Here is a 21,680-nt window from a genome sequence, read left to right as displayed (position 1 = left end):
AGGTGACGATAACGATGAGAAGGGAGAGGCTGAGAGCCCTCAGAGAAGCTCAAGAACTTCTTCAAACCCCTGACGATGATAGTCATAAGGCTAATAACGAAGATATTTATGATGTATCTTCTCAAAGTTTTTGATAATTTTGAATCAAAATTGAAATGATCTTCGATAAATCGGGAAAAGAATGATGAACTAGGAGAAGAATTTGAATGTCAAAATTTTCATCAATTTTGAATCAAAATCAAAAAGATCTTTGATGAACTAAGAGATTCACAAAAGAAATTATTTGTCCAATAACTATTCCATCACTTTTTGTATTGTTTATAACACACTCGCTTTCCAGACTCCTGAACGTCTCAACAAAATAGAGATATTCATCATGTATCAACTGCTGTTTTTGACTTTTTTTTAAAAATTTGTTACGATCTGGGAGAGATTTGAGAGAACAAAATTTGATTTTTTTGAAGTTGTTACGATTTGGTGGAGATCGACATTAACTTGATTTACGTGATTTGGGGAAATCAATCACATTCAGTTTTACATTTCCTTTCCTTTTAAATCGTAACTGGTTATTTTTTAATGTATTAGATGTATTGTATCTGGCTTATGTATCCAAATGAAACTAATTTTAAGGAATTTTTGTAAATCGAAAAAAGGTAGGGATAGAAATATGTAATTTGCTCCTTACACTATGGAGTTCCTAATTTTTTTACATAATAATTTGATAAACAAAGTTATAGATGTAGAAAGGAATACTAAGTTGTTTGGCTCAAAATCATAATTATAATTACTTATTAAACCTTTTATATGATATAGTTAATATTATAATTATGATATGAACTTTTTTCTCAACTCTAACTATACCCTTAACATAATGTAGGATAAATTAGTTTCTAGGCATTTGGTAGTTCTTTTAATATTTGCAAATGAAAATGTGTAAACAGAGATTCTAGAAATTGCATTTCGACAATGAACAAGTATTCTAAAAATAACATTTTGATCAAATATGAAATGTAATAATAATTGAATAGATGATAGTGAACTAGTCAAGAGCACACTAACTCATATTCAACGAAGTATGTAATGCAATAATTTAATTTAAAAAATCCTGAAAGTTGAAAGAAGGATTAATATCTATTAAATTGTTTCGTTCAAAAATAAAAATTATAATTTGAAATTATTTTTGCCATCTATATGAGATAGATAATATTTTGATCGTACTATAAATTTTATTTAATTTAAACTATATTCTCAATTGAATACAATATGTATTTAATTTCAAATTTTATATCGAAATAATTCACTTAATCCCTCCAACCAAATGACTCATAGAGATAGGAAGAAACATTTTGATTGTCAAAAGTTTTTAGTTGTTTCTTTAATATTTGTAAATGAAACCGTATGAATAAACATCTAGAATTATTTTTTTTACAAATTATGATATGTAAAATAGTAGTTTGATGAATAATGGTGCACTAACCATGAGAACACTAACTCCTATTAGATCATAATTTTACTTATTTGTACTATCTATAATACAAAACAATAACATTCCACTATAATCTCGCAAGTTAAGAATTTGGTTGAGGGAGGATAAATGATACTCTCTCTCTCTGTCCCGTGACTTACTTTCCTTTTTGGTCAGTGCAAAAAAAAAAGACACATTTCTATATTAAGTAACAATTAAACTATAAAATGTCTATTTTACCCTTAATGAAATGATTTACAGTCACACAAATTTCTATCATTCATTTTGAACCACAAGTTTTAAAAGTCTTCATTTTTTTCTTAAACTCTATGTCGAGTCAAACTACCTCACATAAAATGGAACGGAGGGAGTAATAAATATCCAAGTTAAGAAGGGTAATTAAGATTTAAGATAAACTTTATTAATTATCATGTCCCTGTCAATATTTACACTTTTAATTTATTTTTTTTAAAAAGAAATCGTAAATGTGGAAAAGGAAGACTAGATCTAGTAAGTTGTTAGGTTCAAAATCATAATTATAATTTGAAATTATAACTTTCTATATGAGATATATAAGATGATTGTGATATAAAATTTATCTTAATTTTAGTTATATCATCTACTAAATGCAGGACATATTTAATTTTAAATTTTATATTGGAATAATCAGTTAATCCTTTTAACTAAATGATTAGGAAGAATTTTTTGATCAACTTTTAATCGTTTCTCTAATTTTTGTAAATTAAATAGTATGAACAAACATTTTTTTTTATGGATTATGGAATATAATAGTAATTTGTTTTTTTTTAAATAGTGAATGTGGAAACTGGAAAGGAAAATTAAATCTACCTGGTTTGATTCAATATCAAGATTATAACTTGAGATTATAATTATGATTATTTATTTTACTTTCTATATGAGATTATATAATTTTATGATGGTAATATAAAATTTATCTTGATTTTAATTATACCCTCAACTAAGTTCATAATATATTTAGTTTTAAATTTTATATCTAGATAACTTGCTAAGTTCTTCTAACTAAACGACTCCTAAGTTAGGAAGAGACTTTTTGATAGTCAAGAGCTTTAATTCCTTTAGCATTTGTGATGAAACAATACGAACAACAGGGGTTTCCTCGAAAAGACGAGGACTCACCAAACACTGTTGCTAGCTGATCAGAGATAGTACTAATCATCAATATTGGTCACATTCCGTTGAAATAAAGCCCGGAGTTTTAGCTCCCTTTTTTCATCAACATATGTTTTCATTTCTTTCCTTACACCATCCGGGCATTTTGCACACCGTGAGACGTCCTTGTAAGTACCGACTAGATGTTGTTTGTGACAAAAGATTCTGCCATTAGTAACTTTTTTACAAAAGTTACATTCATCTGCGTTCCTATTGGTCTCACTTGTTCATTTCCCATAGTTCCAACCGGGGTCAACCATTTTTAATTGCTGTTAAGATTAAAGAAACATAATCAGCAGTATATTTTAATCACTGTAACAATATATAATCACTGTTAAGAAAAATAATCAGCAAAACAGAACAGAACAGAACAGAACAAGTCTGCAAAACAGAGCAGCAGTAGCAGCAGAGAACAGCAAAACAGAGCAGAAAAAAAGAAGAGGAAAGAAAGAACACTTACCTGAAGTCAAGAAGCAACGGACATGAAAACCGCGACTGAACTGTCGAGGACTGAGGTTAAACATATCGCTATTTGTTTTTTCATTCAAAAATGCACTTTCAAAAGGTTAAAAACAAAAAAGTATTTTATTCACTTTTAAGAGAAGATGAGAAGGATAACTCCCTGCTTATTCCTTGTAAAAGTACTACAACACACGGCTACCTACTGTCCTTATATTGTTATCCTCGACCGCCAAATCTTCTTATCTAGAGTCATGTCCTCAGTAAGTTGAAGATGTGCATGTCCCATCTAATCACCTTCCCCAAATATCACCTATACCACTCCTAAATATTTATTATACCACTCCTAAATATCTATTATAGCCAAACTCGCACACCTACTTACCTGAGCTTCCCCGCACCTCTTCTTCACATGCTCAAGCCATCTCAACCTTGCTTCCCTCATCTTGACCATCACGGAGGTTACTCCTACATTGTCTTGTATAGCATAGGGGTCATTTGGTACAAAAATTAATAGCACAACGATTAGTAATGCAGGGATTAGCAATGGAGAGTTTATTTTATATCAAGTGTTTGGTTCATTGTTTCCCACCAAATCTTGTTTTCGGATTAAACCTCTACAAAAAGCTTCTTTTATCTTTTATTTGAACTGTGAGCATCCTCAAGTTTAGCTCTTTGCTAACATCCTTTTAATTTAGAACTCTTAGTGTAGCAACGTTAATCATTTTTATTATTGTCATGAGTAGTATTCTTTTTCTCTAAAATACCAATAAGAATTGCTTGGAACACTAGCTCCTAAGCGCTGGTCATGATCCTAAATTGGGTTGTGACATGAGAATACAAGGAAATAAATTTGTGTAAATGAGAATTCCACCAAGTGAAGGGTATATTAGCTCTACTCATAATTCAGAAGCAACAAAAAATCTGCAAAATAAATGGAGACAATAAATATAACAAAAGTTCACATTAAAAACTAAAAGGTAGTTATCACAAAATCCCATAGGACAAACAAAATCAATTTTATAATGGTTCAACATCTATTTCTCATCTTCCTCAGCTTCATCAACTAGCTATAATTGTTGCATTCTATGACTGTTGAAGGAAGTGACTATTCAGTAGCTTCACCTTCTTCCATATCTTCATCTTTATCATCACTAGTATTAGTCACATCCTTTTGAAGTAAAGCCTGACGTTTTTGTTCCTTCTTTACATCAACATATTTCTTCATTTCTTCCCTTACAACATCCGGGCATTGTTCACACCGTGAGACGTCCCTGCAAGTACCAATAAGGTGTTGTTTGTGACGAAAGATTCCGCCATTAGTAACTTTTTTACAAAAGTTACACTCAACTGCGGCCTTATTGGTCTCGCTTGCTCTTTTCCCATATTTCCAACCCAGGTCAGCAGTTTTTAATCGCTGTTAAGATCAAAGAAACATAATCAACAAGATAAACAATGTAATTGAAGTAACAAGTAGTAGTATAAATGAAGAATAAGATACTATGCAAGTACTACTAAATGAAGAGAAGATGAGAAGGGGAGAATAACACATGACTACCTACTATCCTTACACACATCAACCAAATATTTGCAAATAAAGATCACTGATCAATTTCAACTCCTTCGAAGTGCCTGTTAAGAAACTTTGGCATATATTTGGACTTGAACCACTACTCTAAATACTCAAGGTAATACTCCCTCCGTATCCATTTATAGACTTGTGACTAGTCTTAGACTTCACTTTCGCATTTGGAGATGGACTTAGTATTATTGTGTTGCGAATGGCTACTGATGAAGATATTATTTGTTTGGTTGATATTGATTGGTTCTATTGTTGATTCTGAGATAGGGGAAATTTTTGGATAGCCCTAAAGTGGAGGAAATCTGTCTGATTTTCTATTAACTATCAATAAGCATTGCTTTGAACACTAGCTCCTAAGCGCCGGTCGTGGTCCTAAATTGGATCGTGACATGAGAATACAAGGAATAAAAGTAAGAACGAGATATTTGACCTTCAGCTTGGGCTTGCGTTGAGACTTCTTGGTTGCGCTATTAGTTGGTTCCAACTTGAACGTAGACCCCTCACCGTCATTCAATATCTTTGTGTGCTCATTTCCTCCACTAGTTCCAGAGATCACTAGAGTAGATTCATCATCTGTTGAGTCATAAACTGGAAGATCATCCACGATATATCTGCAGTAAGAAAACCCGATTGAAATAAATATCCAAGAATTAGAAGGATATGAGTAAAAGCTGTAGCATTCAAACTATAATATCATGGACAATTTTGCTCCGATGAAACTCATAAAGCACTACCTGAAAGTTTTTCTTATTACTGCAACAAATAAGTGAACTACCTCAATTATATCATTTAGTTAGAAAGTAAAGGTCAAGTCATCCAACAGTAAACCAAAATGATACAAGCTTCAACTCTAATGTTTCTCTTTTACATAGAGAATCAAGATGTAGAAGTAATGGAGCTCCTGAAACAAATCAAGTTAACAGAACCAGAGTCTTAAGGTTTGTACAAACTACAAAAAAACAAAGTTGAGCATTACCTGTCATCCCCATCTTCCCAGACATGGTTGTACTCCTAAGCAAAGATAAAAAATGGAACAAAAGAATAACATATGATATTGACAGATTCATATCGAATTTAGAAGCATCTGTTATGTTTTAGAGTACTGAAGAAAGCATATATCAACAGGTAGCTCTTTCCTCCCCTTTCTTTGTTATGTTTACCAATATGAGCACATCTACCACACTCTTTCTAATAAATTTCATTTGAATTACTAAGTTCTACTATTTACGTTAGCTGGGATTATCGTTCCTTTTCAGACAATCTCAAATGAACTGTGAAATCTATGTCCAGTGTCATAATTCAAAACCCATTAAGATTGTGTATCAATGTATCAGGATTAGAACACAGTGGTCTCATCCTGGAAGACAGTGATAATCAGTTTACATCTATTGTCCCATTGTTCAACTATGTTTTAAATGAAAAAAGAGAAGAAGACATCTACTACAACTATGTTATAAATGAAAAAAGAGAAGAAGACATCAATTGTTGTGCTATAAATTCAAGCATAATAAGCAATAAGCATTTATCTTTTTCATTTTATCGGAGCAATAAGATTTATCCTGAACGACTTTCCTTTTCAGCTTCAAATGCAACACACTGAGTTTGACAAGGATACACCATACTGCAACATGTGACTTGCGGATTGTAGCATGTGATTAGCATATTCAATATATATGCATAAATCATTACTCTGTTTGTTGTCTAAAATCTGGGAAGAAGGAACATGTGATATGATACTACAAAGGGTATTCCAGATATAACAATTCATAAGAAACTTAAGTTACCCGGAATCGTCAACACTTGGCACCCAAAAATAAGGAACAGTTTGCAGCTCCACACAGACAACAAACATTTGCACCCCCGTAGTACCACTCAAAATTATATTCATATTGTAACATTCGACAATTTAAAATGAATATGAAGAAGCTTGAAATTGGAAGTAGTCTTTTTTTTGGAAAAAATTCAGAATCTGGAAAATTTGGCGGCTAAGTGTGGAAATCAGTGAGTTTTTGGCCAACTTTGACTAGTCGTAACTCCTAGCTCAAGATGATTTAGGAGTAGTTCCAGTTATGCTTGTGAAGCTTGTGGAACGATCTTTCCAATGCCACCGAGTTTGCTCGATTCCGAGTTCGTATGAGCGAGTTATGCCCTTTGAAAGTTGGGCAGTTGGCAGGGAGTCCGTCCGGAAATTAAGGGCATTTTGGTCTTTTCACAAATCATTTCTTTTGAGGTTATATTGTTGTGTTAGGCTGTTTGTGGATCATTTTTATTCTATTTTAAAAGAGAGAAACTTAGGGTTCTTGAGAGTGAAGAAGAGAAGAAGAAGAGAAGAGGAGAAGAAGAGGAGAAAGAGGAGATCAACAAGTTTCCATCGTGAAATTTCATCGGGGGTGATCCCTATCAAGGTATGTGAGTTCTTTGTGTGGGTTGATCCTTTCCCCCACACACCAAGCTCATTTTATGATTTGAGAAAAGATTGGATTTGTTGTTGAAGTTGTTAGTTGTTGTTGATGTTGTTAGTTGTGTTGTGGAAGTTATTGTTGGTTGTGGGGACATGATTTGGTTGTGTTCTTGAGTTGAAATCTATTGTATATTGAGGGATTTTATGATCCTTAGTGTTGGTTGGTTCATACCCCCACACACCAACTCGTTTTTAATTCCAAGAAAAGATTTATTTTGGTTGTTGAAGTTGTTGGTTGTGTTGTTGAAGTTCTTGCTGATTTGGGACAAAATTTGGTTGTGTTTTTGAGTGGAATCCACTGTATGTTGAGGGGTTTATGACCCCAAGTGTTTGGGAAAAGAACCTTTGAAGTTAAGAGGGTTTAGAGTTGGCAACATGATGGAGAAAAGTCGGGCAGCTTGCCTGAAGAAAGTCTGCGTCACAAATTTGTTCCCTCTGTGAACAGAATCTGCTCTGCGCTGCAGACTCCACTATTTTCAGAATTTAATTTTGTTATTTTTCTGAAGTTTTGCTGTCCTAAATTATTCCTAATCATCATGGGGTCCTTCCAAACACAAATTATTACCCTTGAATTCATAATCCAATTCAAGGAGAGTTAGTTCCAAGTCAAGTAAAGTTATAAGTCAAGTGATATTAAGAGTTAAGCTTAGAAGTGAAGTAAGTCAAAGCAAGTTTTTAAAGTTGTTCAAGAGTCTTTAGTGAATGTTTTAGCTTCATTTTTTTAAGACTCGAGTTTCAAGTCAAGTCAAAAGTATTGAGTTTCAAGTCAAGTCAAAAGTTAAGAGTTTCATGTTAAGTTAAGAGTTTCACATCAAGCCAAGAGTTCAAGTAAAGTAAAGAGTTTAAAGTTGAGTTCATTTCTCAAAGTTATTACGGAACTATGTATTCCCAAAGAAGTTTTAAAGAAATGTTTTTACATTTAAACGAGGTTGGAAACTGAGATTTCCAAAAGAGCCTTCGGGCTAGTTTTTGAGTAATTATCTCATATCAACAGGAAGAAATATGTTTTAAAAACATAAGAGCCAGTACATTTTTGGGAGTAGTATCGAGCACCGAATTGGGGGAGCGTTCAAAGAACCCACAACCCCCATAGAACTATGTTAGTCACCATGGGTAGAAAATGATCATACTTTTTAGATGAATCCTTTTCAGATTAGACTAGTGGATCCATTAGGCAGTTCAGGTCTTATACCTTTGGCCAGGTATAAGATGCTCTGACAGCGTGAGGTCGATCGCTGTATCATCACTATAGCTCTTATGTGATGGTTGTCGGTTAGAGAAACTCCCACATCAGTTATTGTATTTTCATACACAGAGATTATTGATGCCATACTCGTATACTCCATGTACTGATGCCAGTTGGCCTGCATCGTTTGATGATGAAGATTCAGGTACCCCGGATCAGCATCCTGCACGTTGTTGATCCAGCTGAGCACTCCAGAGTCAGTGGTGAGCCTCCTTGCATTCCAGAGGACTCAATTATTTTGTGTTCTTAGTTGTTGTTTTATTAGGATGTTGCGGGGTCTGTCCCAACATCCGTCTCAGTATTTTAGAGGCTTCATAGACAGACTGTCAGTTAGTTAGTTTTGAGTCTCTCATCTATATATATATATAAATATTCTATTTTAAGATTCGAGTTGCCTTTATGGCCATATTTTATAAGTTAAGTTGTTTTGTAATATTGCATTGCATTGAGTTATTCTGTTGGGTTAGGTTTCCGCTGAAATAAGAAAGCCAGGCCAATGGTCGCTTGGGGCCAAAAATGGTCTCTGAGTGCCGGTCCCGCCCAGGGTGTAGGCTCGGGGCGTGACAAACTTGGTATCAGAGCACAGAGTTCAGAAGTCCTAGGGAGTCTATGAAGCCGTGTCTGTAGAGTCCTAGTTATCGGTGTGAAGCGCGCCACATCTATTATTGGGAGGCTGCAACATTTATGAAGATTTCTCATTTCTTTCACACTCATTTCATGCGTTAGAGTTTATCTCTAAAGAGTTTCTTTCTAATCCGTGCCTGCGCATGTTTCAGATAGTCATGCCTCCACGAAGAGTTGGTAGAGGGTGTCTTCCTAGACGTTATGTTGATGAGAAAGAGTTACCCTATGCACCGGGAGTGCAAAATCAAGGGGAAGTTTCTAATGCCGAGTTCAGAGAGGCAATTAGAATGTTGAGTCAAGCTGTAGCTAATCAGATTGGTCAGCAAAGGGGAGCTCGACAGGAAGGAGCTGACACTTCTAGGATTCGTGAGTTCTTGGGGATGAATCCTCCGAGTTTCATGGGTTCGAGCACTACTGAGGATCTAGAGGATTTCATTGAGGAGTTGAAGAAGATTTTTAATGTGATGCATGTGGCAGATACTGAGCGGGTTGAACTAGCTGCGTATCAGCTGAAGGATGTTGCTAGAACATGGTTTGACCAGTGGAAAGGGGGCAGAGCTGAGAATGCACCACCTGCAAGTTGGGCCGGTTTTGAAGAAGCTTTCTTGGGGCATTTCTTTCCTCGAGAATTGAGAGAGGCCAAGGTACGTGAGTTCCTCACACTTAAGCAGGAGTCCTTGAGTGTTCATGAGTACAGTTTGAAGTTCACACAATTATCCCGCTATGCTCCGGAGATGGTCGCGGACATGAGGAATAAAATGAGCTTGTTTGTTGCTGGGCTATCTCGGTTGTCAAACAAGGAAGGTAGGGCTGCAATATCACGATGAGCTGTGAAATGATTGCTTTGATAATGTTGACTATTAGATCACTAGGTGTACCTGGAAACTTTCAGAACAAAAGTGTCCCTTAACTAACCACTCCCATTCCTTCTTTTCTACTCCCTTTGGAATATTCTTAAGAGCTTGAACGATTGGCTTATTCTTCACATAAGTAGCATGCAAGTATCCTCTCCATTTATTCCATAACTCATTCATCCATCCAAATATATGATCACGATGATCATTCAAGTCAACACTCTCAAATTTATCCTACAATAATTAAAATACGAGCTTAAATGAAAAAGGAAAGTGAACATTGTGCGTCAACTATACAAAAAGTGTGTAAAAATTTAGCATGAAAAAGATGTGCAGTAGTGGTTAATGTTTGAATAGGAAAAGCAAGTTGTGATTCAACAAGTTAAACGATGTAATTCATAATTGTTACCGCAATAGCAGGTGATCCAACTTTTGTTGCATGATATCACTCCACGATGATACTCCCAATGGACACATGTTACAATCACGAATTATTTTTCCTAGGTGCCTTGAAAACAGATTGCTATTTGTTCCAACTGTTCGATTATTGTAAAATGTTACTTTCAGCTTCTTTCCGGCTTCAAGTGATGCAACTTCTTTACACTTGTTGGTCCCTCAAACCCTTCTTACCTTTTTATGATTAGATGATCCTGTAGTTGTATAATTAATTTAGTAAGAACTATAGTAGTAAAATTTAGTTGTACAGATTGATAATGCATAGATTTGTAAATTTCATACCTGTTTCAGTTGTTTGGGAGGGTTGCCTTACTTGATTAGTAGAACCAGGGGATTTGATTTCCGTGTTCTCTTTCTCAAGAACAAGGGGATTTTTATCCATTGATGGCAGTCCTCGACTAGATTCCAAATTCTTTTCAGAAACCCCTAAAGATGAGCAGAAAGATCTAGGCATTTGCTCACTTCCCTTTTCTATAGCACCTAGAATCAAGAAGTAATATTATAAAAACTTTGACATTTACTTTCTGTTTTAAATGGAATTAAAAATATAACAGATTTTAAAAAAGAAACATACTTGTTTCAACTTCTTTGGTACATTGCTTTACTTGATTAGTAAATGAATGAAAGGGAGTATGATCTTCACTAGAAGGCATGGTGGAGTTTTTATGTCCAGTTCCTCGTTCCTTACCAATAGAACCTGGATAAAACAAACCGCTACTGTTTGAATACAATTTCCCTGTAACTATTTGACAAAAAATAAGGCCTCAACTTGTAGGAGTTTACTATATGGATAAAATTAGCAAGACAGACCAGCACAACTAAGTTATAGGCGAAGAAGCTTTGACATTTAATTTAAGTTATTATGTAATTAATATATCAACAGTCATGAAAAAACATACTTGTTTCAAATTCTTGGATGTTTTGCTTAACTTGCTTGATAGATGGATGAGATGAAGCATTAACTTGCATGTACCCTTTCTCAAGAGCCATGGACTTCTTATGTATCACTCTCTTATCATGACTAGAAGACATGGTGACGTTGGTAAGTTCTTATTGTCGCCCCTTCCCAATAGCACCTGTAGAAAAGCAAAAGTCATCCATAAATAGATAGATGATAATACATTGATGAGAGGATAAGTATATACTACAAAGTGAGATAAGTGAGTAGGATAAGTATATTTATGCAATTAAAAACTCAACATATATTAAAAATCTTACTTGTTTCAACTTCTTGGATGTATTGCTTAACTAGATCACTAGATTGAAAAAATAAACTCTTAGTTGGATCTTTTCCTTTTGATGTCAAAGATTTAAGCCCTCGTCCTCGTCCTTTTCCAATTGTCCCGGGAGCAACAAATGAGTATCTGATAGTACTCTTCATAATTGATCCGTCCACATTTTCAGTTTTCATATTGAACCTGTAAAAAAGTCAAAGGTAGAAAAATAATAAGGAAACTTTCTATCAGTGAACTGAAGAACAAAAGAAAAGTAGTCTTTCAATAGTTACTAGTGAACTAAAGGAATAGAATCAAAGTAATCAAGAATAGGAGTTTTTAACAGTATGAATTATCAATAATCAAAAAGAGAAATCAATCTCGCGATCCCCACCGCCAAATAAGAATCATGTGCGACCATATAATGTAATATAAAAGAAATTGTGTCTATCAGTTCACAAAAGATACATTACCTCATCATTTCTTTTTTGTTTCTTTTGTGAAGGACTTTCTAAGTCAACTACAACATCATCATCATCCATTTGTTTCCCCATCTCATAGGAATCACGAGGTTGAGTCTTCCTTACTACATGCCAACCTTTGTTGGAATTATCATTAGCATAAAACACTTGAGATGCTTGGTTAACTAAAACAAAAGGCTCATTTGTTTTCAAAAATCTACTCGGATTCACACTCACGAAGTCATACTCATCTCTTTTAACTCCTTTTACTTTGTCATACACATCAAACCAGTTACACCGAAACAAAATCACTCTTTTATTCGAGATAAATTGCAATTCAATCACATCTGTTAAAATTCCATAGTAATCAACATTCTCACTATCTTTATCACTCTCGCCAACTACAACAACACCACAATTTTGAGTCCTTAACATTTGATCATGATCTTCTACATGAAATCTATATCCATTAACAATGTAGCCATTAGAATGTGTTGAATATTTGGTAGGACGACGTGAAAGTGAGAGAAGATCTTCCATGAGCTGACTATTATTTGCTTTATGCAATTGTGCAACCTAAAAGTAAGATAACATTTAGTAATTTAGAATGATTAGTAAAAAGTCAAAATGTTGAATCTATTATTTATGTATTTCTCACCCTATCTTTAAACCATTCAATAAATTCTTGATTCCATTCTGCATCTGTCAAGTGTTGAGCAGTATCTATATGATTTTGTGCAAACTCTATACAAAATTGAGGTTAACCATAAATTTCATATAGAAACTATATCACCTTAAAGGAAATAAGAAAAAAAAAATACTATATAAAAGAACTCTCCATACTCAAGATATGGTATGACTTCATCACAATTCTTCAGAATGTATATATGTGCTTGTTCCAATTCTTTAGCTTCAAGCTCAAAAGGATTTTTAGCTCCCAAATTTTTTCCAGATTGACAAAATATGGATAAACCCCCATTTACTTTTTTAAACCCCCATCATCATTTCTTTCTGGCCTATTGAATTTTGTGTCAATTCTATGCAGATACCTTGAACATAAGGTCATACATTCATTTGCAATCTAGCCCTCTGCAATACAACCTTTTGGACATGCCCTATTACCAATGAGAGATTTCAAAAAATATAACCATCGCTCAATAGGATACATCCACCGATAATGAATAGGTCCACCAATCTGTGCTGCACCAGCTAAATGAACAGGCAAGTGCACCATGACATCAAAAAAAGGAGGGAAGACCTTTTCTAACTTGCAAAGTATTATGGGAATTTGTGCTTCAATATGTGTCAAGTCATCAATCATCAACTCCTTTGATCCAAGCACACAAAAAAATTTTGATAACTCAATAAGAGGTTCAAACACTTCTTTGGACAACATACCACGAAGAGCAAGAGGGAGAATATGTTGCAAAAGAATATGACAATCATGACTTTTTAATCCAGATATCTTGTGATCTTTCAAGTTTACACATTGAGAAATATTAGATGAAAATCCATCAGGGACCTTTAAATTCTTCAAGAAAAGACATAAATTGTGCTTATCTTCAGGCGACAATGTGTAGCATGCAGTTGGAACTTCAACTTTCTCCCCTCTTTGGATAGGGTGCAATTCTAGCCGAATGTTCATTTCCTTCAAGTCTAACCGAGTGTTAATTGTGTCTTTTGTCTTTCCTTTGACATTCATGATTATCCCCATGATATTATCACATATATTTTTTTCAATATGCATGACATCCAAATTATGTCGCAACAAGAGAGATTTCCAATATGGAAGTTCAAAAAAGATACTTTTCTTGTTCCAATTATCATTTCTTTTTTCATGTGATATCTTCCTCTTTTTCTTGGGATCCTTTGTTAATGGTTGTCCTTCAAGATCTTGCACTTGATTAAGTATCTCAATTCCAGAACATGTTTTTGGTGGGAGCCTCTTCTCTATTGTATTATCAAATGACTTCTTGTCATTCCTCCATCTGTGATCCTTGGGAAGGTAACGTCGATGACCCATAAAGAATTATTTCCTACAATTAGCCAATCGAATTGAGGAGGTGTCTTTATTACAAGATGGACATGCCAATTTTCCTTTTGTACTCCATCCAGATAAATTTCCATAAGCTGGAAAGTCATTGATAGTCCATAACAAAGAAGCATGCAACTTAAAATTTTGTTTAGTTGATGCATCAAAGGTCTCAATACCAACTTCCCACAACTCCTTCAATTCCTCAATTAGAGGCTGAAGATATGTATCAATTGCATCTCCAGGACCATTTGGACCAGGAATAAGCATTGACAATATAAAATTTTCTTGTTTCATACACAACCAAGGTGGTAAATTATAAGGAATAAGAACCACAGGCCAAATGCTATGTGAGATTTTTGAATTGCGAAATGGCTGAAATCCATCACTAGACAGTCCAAGTCGAACATTGCGAGGCTCGATTGCAAATGAAGGATGAAGGTCATCGAATGACTTCCATGCCATTGAATCAGCTAGGTGCCTCATTATTCCATCATTAGTTCTTTCATCCTTATGCCATGTCATTAGAGAAGATGTCTTTGTAGACATAAACAACCTTTGAAGCCTAGACTTTAAGGGAAAATAACGTAAAGTCTTTGAGGCTATCTTTTTACCCTTTTTATTCTTTGTTTCCCCAGTATGTGTATTTATTTTCCATCTGGACCCACCACAAATTTTGCAAGAATCGAGTAAGCTATCCTCCTTCCAATATAACATACAATCATTACTACAAGCATCAATCTTATCGTAAGAAACCCCAAAATCTCGAATAATCTTCTTTGCCTCATAATATGAATTTGGCAAATTGGCCCCATTAGGCAATAACTCCTCTTTTAACATTTTTAATAGCATGCTAAATGACACATTACTCCAACGACCCATACTTTTGATGTGAAGCAATTTAATCAAAGATGAAAGCTTTGAAGCCTTTGAGTTTTGGTATAGTGGCTGCTCCAAATCCTTCAATAGGCTGTAAAATCTTTTAGCTTCAACATTTGGTTCCTCCTCAACTACATCATCATAACCAGTGTGGGTAGCTCCTCCATCAACATTAGGATATAAATCATTCAACAACTCTTGTACTTCATCTTCACTCTCATAATCTTCTACTTCATGATCACTTTCATCTTCAGAGTTTGACATTGGCTCACCTAAATGTTCTCCGTGGTGATACCAAAAAGTATAATTTTGAATTATTCCATATACTTTCAAATGTGTATCAATCATCTCACGAGTTCCTAATGTTGTATTACAACATTTGTAACATGGACATCGTATTTCATCTTCTTCTCCTAATCCCCGAAAAGCATAATCCAAAAACTTTTGCACCCCGTCTAAATAGGCTTGGTCAACCCGTTTATCAAGAGAAAGTTGCATCCATTGCTTACTAGGTGCCATAACCTTGGAGAATACATAAAAATAGAATAAGAAAATATAAACGATAAGGAAAAACTTTAAATGCACACAACTTGTGATTTTGTACCTAGTTCACTATGTTATCAAAATTAAATTCAAAATATTATTTACAACTTACAATATGTTATTTACAGACGTTTTGATAAATTATAAGATGCGCACAACTTACAATTTGTTATTTACAGTCATTTGGGTAAATTTGTCGAGCTTGACTTTTACAAGAATGGAAGAATATGTGGTGCAACTATAAGAATGTTTCTTCTTGAAATATCTCGAGTTTGTCAAGTTTCAAACCCAAAGAGAACTATCATTGTTTCTACACCCAAAGAGAACTATCATTGTTTCTACATTTCATATATAGAATCACAGGAAGTATAATGGTAAGTACTCAGTTGCATCTTTAACCTTCTAAAAGTTAATTACAATATGTTATTTACAGTTTTTTTAATACATTTGTGGTGATTGTGAGTTTGATAGGAATGGACGAATATATGGTGCAACTATAAGAACGTATCTCTTGAAAGATCTCGAGTTTGGTAAGTTTGTAACGCAAATGGAACTATAACTATTTCTACCTTCTATGTACAACACCACATGAGGTAATTTGTATCAGTTTTGTTTGTTCTTACATCTTTTGTGAGTTCGAGTTAATTTGATTGTAAAAGAATATGATCGATTCCTTAGACACACACAAAACACTATGATATACTTCAAAAGAATTGACCAGCTAATCTCAAAGATGAAGAGTAATTCAAACAAGTATAGTGTAACTCAAACAAATCAAATATAGAGAAGAAGAAAAAATCAGCTCCCAAAAGAGGAAGCTTACCAGAAAGTTGAACAGACAGAAAATAGCCAGTGATTCTGTTTTACAGAAAAAATATCTATGGTGCAACTATTGAAAAATCTTGAGTTTTCCAAGTTTTGAAACCTAAATGAAACTATCGTTGTTTCTACCTAATATGTACATCATATACAAGAGGTAATTTGCATCAGTTTTCTATTGCTTTCTTCATCGTTCATCAGCTCGTGTTAATTTAATCGTCAAAATATGATCGATTCTTTAGGAACACACTATACACTATGCTATAAGAAGAAAACAATCAACAAATTGAATTTAGAGAAGGAAAAAAACTCACAGAAGAGGATGCACAGCTGATATACAAGTAGACAGAAATAAGAGAACCAATTAGAAAAAATTGAAAGAATGTTTTAAACAACTATTAGAATGCATCTTCTTGAAAGTTATCAAGTTTTCCAATTTTCAGACCCAAACGAAACTATCACTCATTCAATCTTCTATGTGCAGCACCACAGGAGGTTAGTTGCATCAGTTCTATTGTGTTTTACATATTTCATCAGTTTCAGACCCAAACGAAACTATCTTTTTTTTAACTTATTCAGTTGTAACATTCTGTTATTACTTGTCTCACTTGCCCTGTTAGTAGTTCACTTGTAATTCATAACAGATTTCTCAACTTAAACAAAACACTCTCTATATTATCTCTTAATATTGTTTTAGCTCATTGAGTTGTTAGTGCCTCTTTTCAAGTTCATTATTATTTATCTTTAGGAACACATACTTCTTTAAGGACTGATCGATCCCCTTCACTTTTGGCATCATATCACACTACGAAACTGAATCTTTTTTAAGAAAACGATCAACATCTAGTCTTAGAGAACAAGAACTCAAACAAGACGATGAGTTACAACTCGCACAAAACAAACAACAAATCAACTGTACATAAAAAAATCAAATCAACTCGTCGAAGTGGAGGCATACCTGAGAGCCGAGTGAATAGAAGATATATATTGAGTGGAGATCACTGCTAGGCAGACCTCTGCTTTCTCTGTTTTGAGAAAACAGAGATGAAACACTAATCAATGAGACCTGTATTGCGTTTGCTGCTAGGCAGACCCGTGCTTTCTCTGTTTTGAGAAAACACAGATTTTTAGTTGAGAGCTACGTACACTAAGATCGCTGTAAGGGAAGCTGATTGCTATCTAGGGAAGATCGCTGCTAGGGTTCTTTTTGATTTCATTGAGAAACAAACTGAAGTGTCTTTTCTTTGTTTTCTTTTCCTTTTTAGAATTTTAGTGAATTGATGAATTTTTAAGCGGCTAATTTTTTGGTGAAAATATGTTCCCGCCTTCCAATATATTTCTCAAGACCCAAGTTTTAATTTGGGACGAGTTACTACTTTTTCTAGAGACCAGATTTAGAACATTCACAATAACATATGAAATTAAAGACCGAAATAAAATATCGTCCCAATATATGTACTTTCAGAGACGGGATTATTAACTCGTCCATAAATATTGGTCTTAAATAAAGTTGTTTCTTGTAGTGATACGATGAGCTCCTTTATAGGAGTATAGTCTACAGAAAATAAGGAAGATTTCCTAGTCACAAGGATGCCTAATTATACTTATAATACAACCATTAAAAGTATTATTTTTTATAACCGTGGCATTTGGGCCCCTTGCACGCACCTAGACTAATTCCATGGAGTACCTACTACCTCCCACTTGCACAAATACCGGATAACACAGTCAATCAAAGGCTCTTACATATCCAGACTATGCCCAAAAAGACATAGCAAGAGTAGTATCCGTACAAACCACACGTACTGGTAGGCATCATCGGTCAACCCGATGACCACCACATAATATAAGAATTCAATTAGCAAGATCATGCAATAAAAACCACTCGCTCCTCCACCTCTACTGTAACACCCAGTATTCGAAACAGATAAAAATGCAGATTTTGAAAAGTTGCAGGTGCAACGTACGGTCACCATCCATGGACCGTAGGTCAGACCACGGCCCGTGCTGGTGGTCCGTGGTTCACCACTGCAACCCCTCCCCAAACCAGCTCAGAAAATTGGATAAGTCCCGACTCACGGACAGACCCACGGTCCGTAGATCAGACCACGGTCCGTGGTCTGTGTCCGTGGATCAAGACTTCCCTTAACAGCCTCTGACACAAACTACGGTCGACCAGCACGGACCGTCAATCGATCCACGGTCCGTAGGTCTGATCGTAGATCGAAGGTTAGCAGCCAGTTAGCTGAAAATTTTGATGGGTCAACTTCAGATGGTCATAACTTTTAGCACAAAATGAATTATGTGTCCCATAACCTATGGTTAGATAGATAATTGAATTACCTTTCCAAAGCCACCAAGTTTTCTAAATTCCAACCTCCGAGTAAAAAGTTATGCCCATTTTAGTGAAGACCTGTCGGGCAGACTCGAACTCCGGACCCAATCTACGGACCGTAGATTGACCTACGGCCCGTAGGTCCAAACCGTCGGTCACTCCGACAGCAGTTAATTCAGGGGTCTTTTGGTCTTTTCCTATTTCGTTTAACCCCTAAGATACGTCGTTTAGACCCTAAATCATGAGGTTTTAATTAGTTTAAACCTAGAAACATAACTAGAACTTACCTAAGTCAAATCATTAATCAAACTTAGAAAAATTAGAAGCAAGAAGGGAGAAAAAGGCCAAGAACCCTAGTTCAAGAACGCAGCAAGGTTCCATCAGTTCCAGCCCCGAAATCGAAAGATTTCTCCGTGGAATTCGTCAACAGGTATGTGGGATTTCACTAGTGAGTTCCTTTCGCCCATTAGGTCCCTAGAATTCAATCAGATTCTTGATTCCATGATTATGAACAGACCTAGGGTTTCTAGAATTATAGCAGACCATCATGAATTAGTTATTTAAATGTTCCAAATCAGATTATCATGTTATTGCTCAGTTTATCACATGAATTTCAGAACTCTAGCTATGTATTTCTTTAGTTCTTGAATTACACATGCTAGGTCAGATATTTCAGTATTCAGTTTTACATGCCTCAGTTTATGAATGCATCATTATCAGATTAATTGTTGCACTCTCAGTTTGCATGTTCAGTTTCGAGCTATCCAGTATTTACAGAAATTCATTCATAACTAGTTAACCACTTAATTCATTGGGAGTAGCATAATACCGAGTTGGACTAGGGTTTCAGCGTACCCATATAGTCCCAGAACTACGAGCCACGTAGGTGTAAGTCCCCTCTGTGGGCAACATCAGTTTAGTGATCACGCCAGCATGCCTCTATACCTCTGGCAGGGTATATTGGGTCCTCTCGATGGGGCGTATACATCGGACTCCACATTTAGCTCATGTGGTTTTATGTCGGTTATTAGTAGCTCCCACAGTTTAGTCAGACTCTATTGCATTGACCATATTTCAGTACAGTCAGTATTCAGTCTCAGCATGTTATAAATTTGGTCATTGCATTCAGTTAGCTCAGTATTCAGTATTTCAGTATCTATATCATGTTCAGATTATATCATTGCTCAGTATGCTTTGTTCAGTTATATGTTATTTCAGCATTACTCTATCCTGCATGCTCAGTACCTTTCAAGTACTGACGCATACGTGCGCTACATCTTCTCGTGATGTAGGTTCAGGTTCTCAGCATCCATATCACGCTTAGATCGATTCCCGATCTTCAGTTCAGCAGAATCAGTTGGTGAGTCCTCATTCTTCGGGGACAATAGTCATGAGTTTCTTTTCAGTATTTTTAGTCTTTAGTTTCAGTTTTGCTAGATCTAGTTGGGACATGTCCCAACATTTCTAGTCAGTTTAGAGGCTTATTTCAGACATAGTTAGATTCAGCTTAGTGTTTTAAGTTTGATATTTCTTTTGTATTAAACTCTCAGATTTGATATATTCAGTTATAGTATATGAGTATTCCCCATCTTTTCAGATTTATTTATGAATTAGCTTCCGCATCAGTTTATTATCTTTAGTATGCTCATGATCATGCCAGCAGGGTTAGCTTGGGATCATTTGTGGTCCTAGGTCCCGTGTCCGCGTCTTGGGGGTAGCTTGGGGCGTGACAAACTTGGTATCAGAGCATTAGGTTTAAGTGTCCTAGGATGTCTGAAAAGCCACACTAAGTAGAGTCCTTTTCATGGGTGTGAAGTGCACCACATCTAATGAAAGGGAGGCTATGAAGTGTTTTAGGAAAACGTCACTTTCTTGATATTCTTATCGTGCGTTGGTATGATCTCCTTTCTAATCCATCATAGAGCTTAGGCAAGGAATGCTAATGCACGCAATGCTAACGTAGTTCCTCTAGTCCCAGATCAGAAAGTTTCGAATGCAGAGTTTCGAAATGCCAATTCAGCTTTTGGCTCAGGTATAACCAACGAGAACAATCACAAGTTCCAGTTCCTACTAATAGAAATGGTGGATCAGTGGCAGCTAGAGTTTGAGATTTTTATAAGGATGAATCCGCCTAAGTTTTAGGGTCACAAGTTGGTGAAGACCCACATAACTTCATTGATGAGGTTAAGAAAATCTTTAGAGTGATGCAAGTAACTAGTAATGGTAGGGTTGAGTTTGCATCCTACCAACTTAAGGATGTGGCTCACGTATGGTTCACTTAGTGGGAAGACAACAGGGCTACTTTGTCTTTTGTAACTCCTTATATAGCAGTCCAATTCAGTGTTAGCCCAGAAACTCTCTCAGAACCCTTCTCAGTCTCTACTCCAGTCGGTGACCTAGTTATAGCTAGACGGGTATACAGAAATTGCCCTGTCACAGTCTTTCAGAAAGTCACCTCAGCAGATCTTGTAGAGTTAGAAATGGTAGACTTCGATGTCATTCTAGGCATGGATTGGTTACATTCATGTTATGCCTCAGTTGATTGTAGAACTAGGATTGTTCGTTTTCAGTTTCCAGACGAACCAATTCTAGAATGGAAGGGTAGTAGCTTAGCGCCTATGGGTCGATTCATTTCTTACCTTAAGGCCAGAAAGATGATCTCTAAGGGTTATCTCTATCATCTAGTTCGGGTTAAGGATTCTAGTTCCGAAACCCCAACTCTTGAGTCAGTTCCTGTAGTCAGTGAGTTTCCAGAAGATCTTCCTGGAGTTCCTCCCGAAAGGAAAATAGACTTTGGAATTGATCTCCTTCCAGATACCCAGCCTATCTCTATCCCTCCTTACAAAATGGCTCCAGCTGAGCTTAAGGAATTGAAAGAGCAGTTGAAAGACCTTCTAGATAAGGGCTTCATCAGACCCAGTATTTCGCCATGGGGTGCACCAGTGTTGTTCGTGAAGAAGAAAGATGGTTCTCTCAGAATGTGTATTGACTATAGGCAGTTGAACAAAGTCACAATCAAGAATAAGTATCCTATTCCTAGGATTGATGACTTGTTTGAC

At 35.5% G+C, this 21,680-nt stretch overlaps 2 protein-coding genes across 2 annotated transcripts in view; both read right to left on the bottom strand.

The window, feature by feature from the left end:
- Nucleotides 1-11,388: 11,388 nt before the first annotated feature.
- LOC125817258 (uncharacterized) lies at nt 11,389-14,036 on the bottom strand. Its single transcript, XM_049496805.1, has 5 exons — nt 13,115-14,036; nt 12,672-12,757; nt 12,021-12,589; nt 11,557-11,756; nt 11,389-11,414 (listed from the first exon to the last, which is right to left on the bottom strand). The coding sequence occupies exons 1-5, from the start codon at nt 14,034-14,036 to the stop codon at nt 11,389-11,391; spliced, it is 1,803 nt and encodes a 600-aa protein (XP_049352762.1).
- A 6-nt stretch (nt 14,037-14,042) lies between these two features.
- Nucleotides 14,043-21,680, bottom strand: part of LOC125817257 (uncharacterized) — a 50,223-nt gene continuing 42,585 nt past the window's right edge. Inside the window, exons 3-4 of the mRNA XM_049496804.1 lie at nt 17,245-17,390; nt 14,043-15,446 (exon numbers count right to left, since the gene is read on the bottom strand). Of these exons, the coding sequence (XP_049352761.1) occupies nt 14,043-15,446; nt 17,245-17,390 (1,550 nt within the window). The remainder of the gene's footprint in view (nt 15,447-17,244; nt 17,391-21,680) is intronic.

This window comes from Solanum verrucosum, unplaced genomic scaffold (assembly GCF_900185275.1).
Source record: "Solanum verrucosum unplaced genomic scaffold, falcon-dt-bn FXZP01000259.1, whole genome shotgun sequence".
Lineage (NCBI taxonomy): Eukaryota > Viridiplantae > Streptophyta > Magnoliopsida > Solanales > Solanaceae > Solanum > Solanum verrucosum.
The sequence above is the reverse complement of the archived record's forward strand: the minus strand, read 5'-3'. Positions and strand labels throughout refer to the sequence as shown.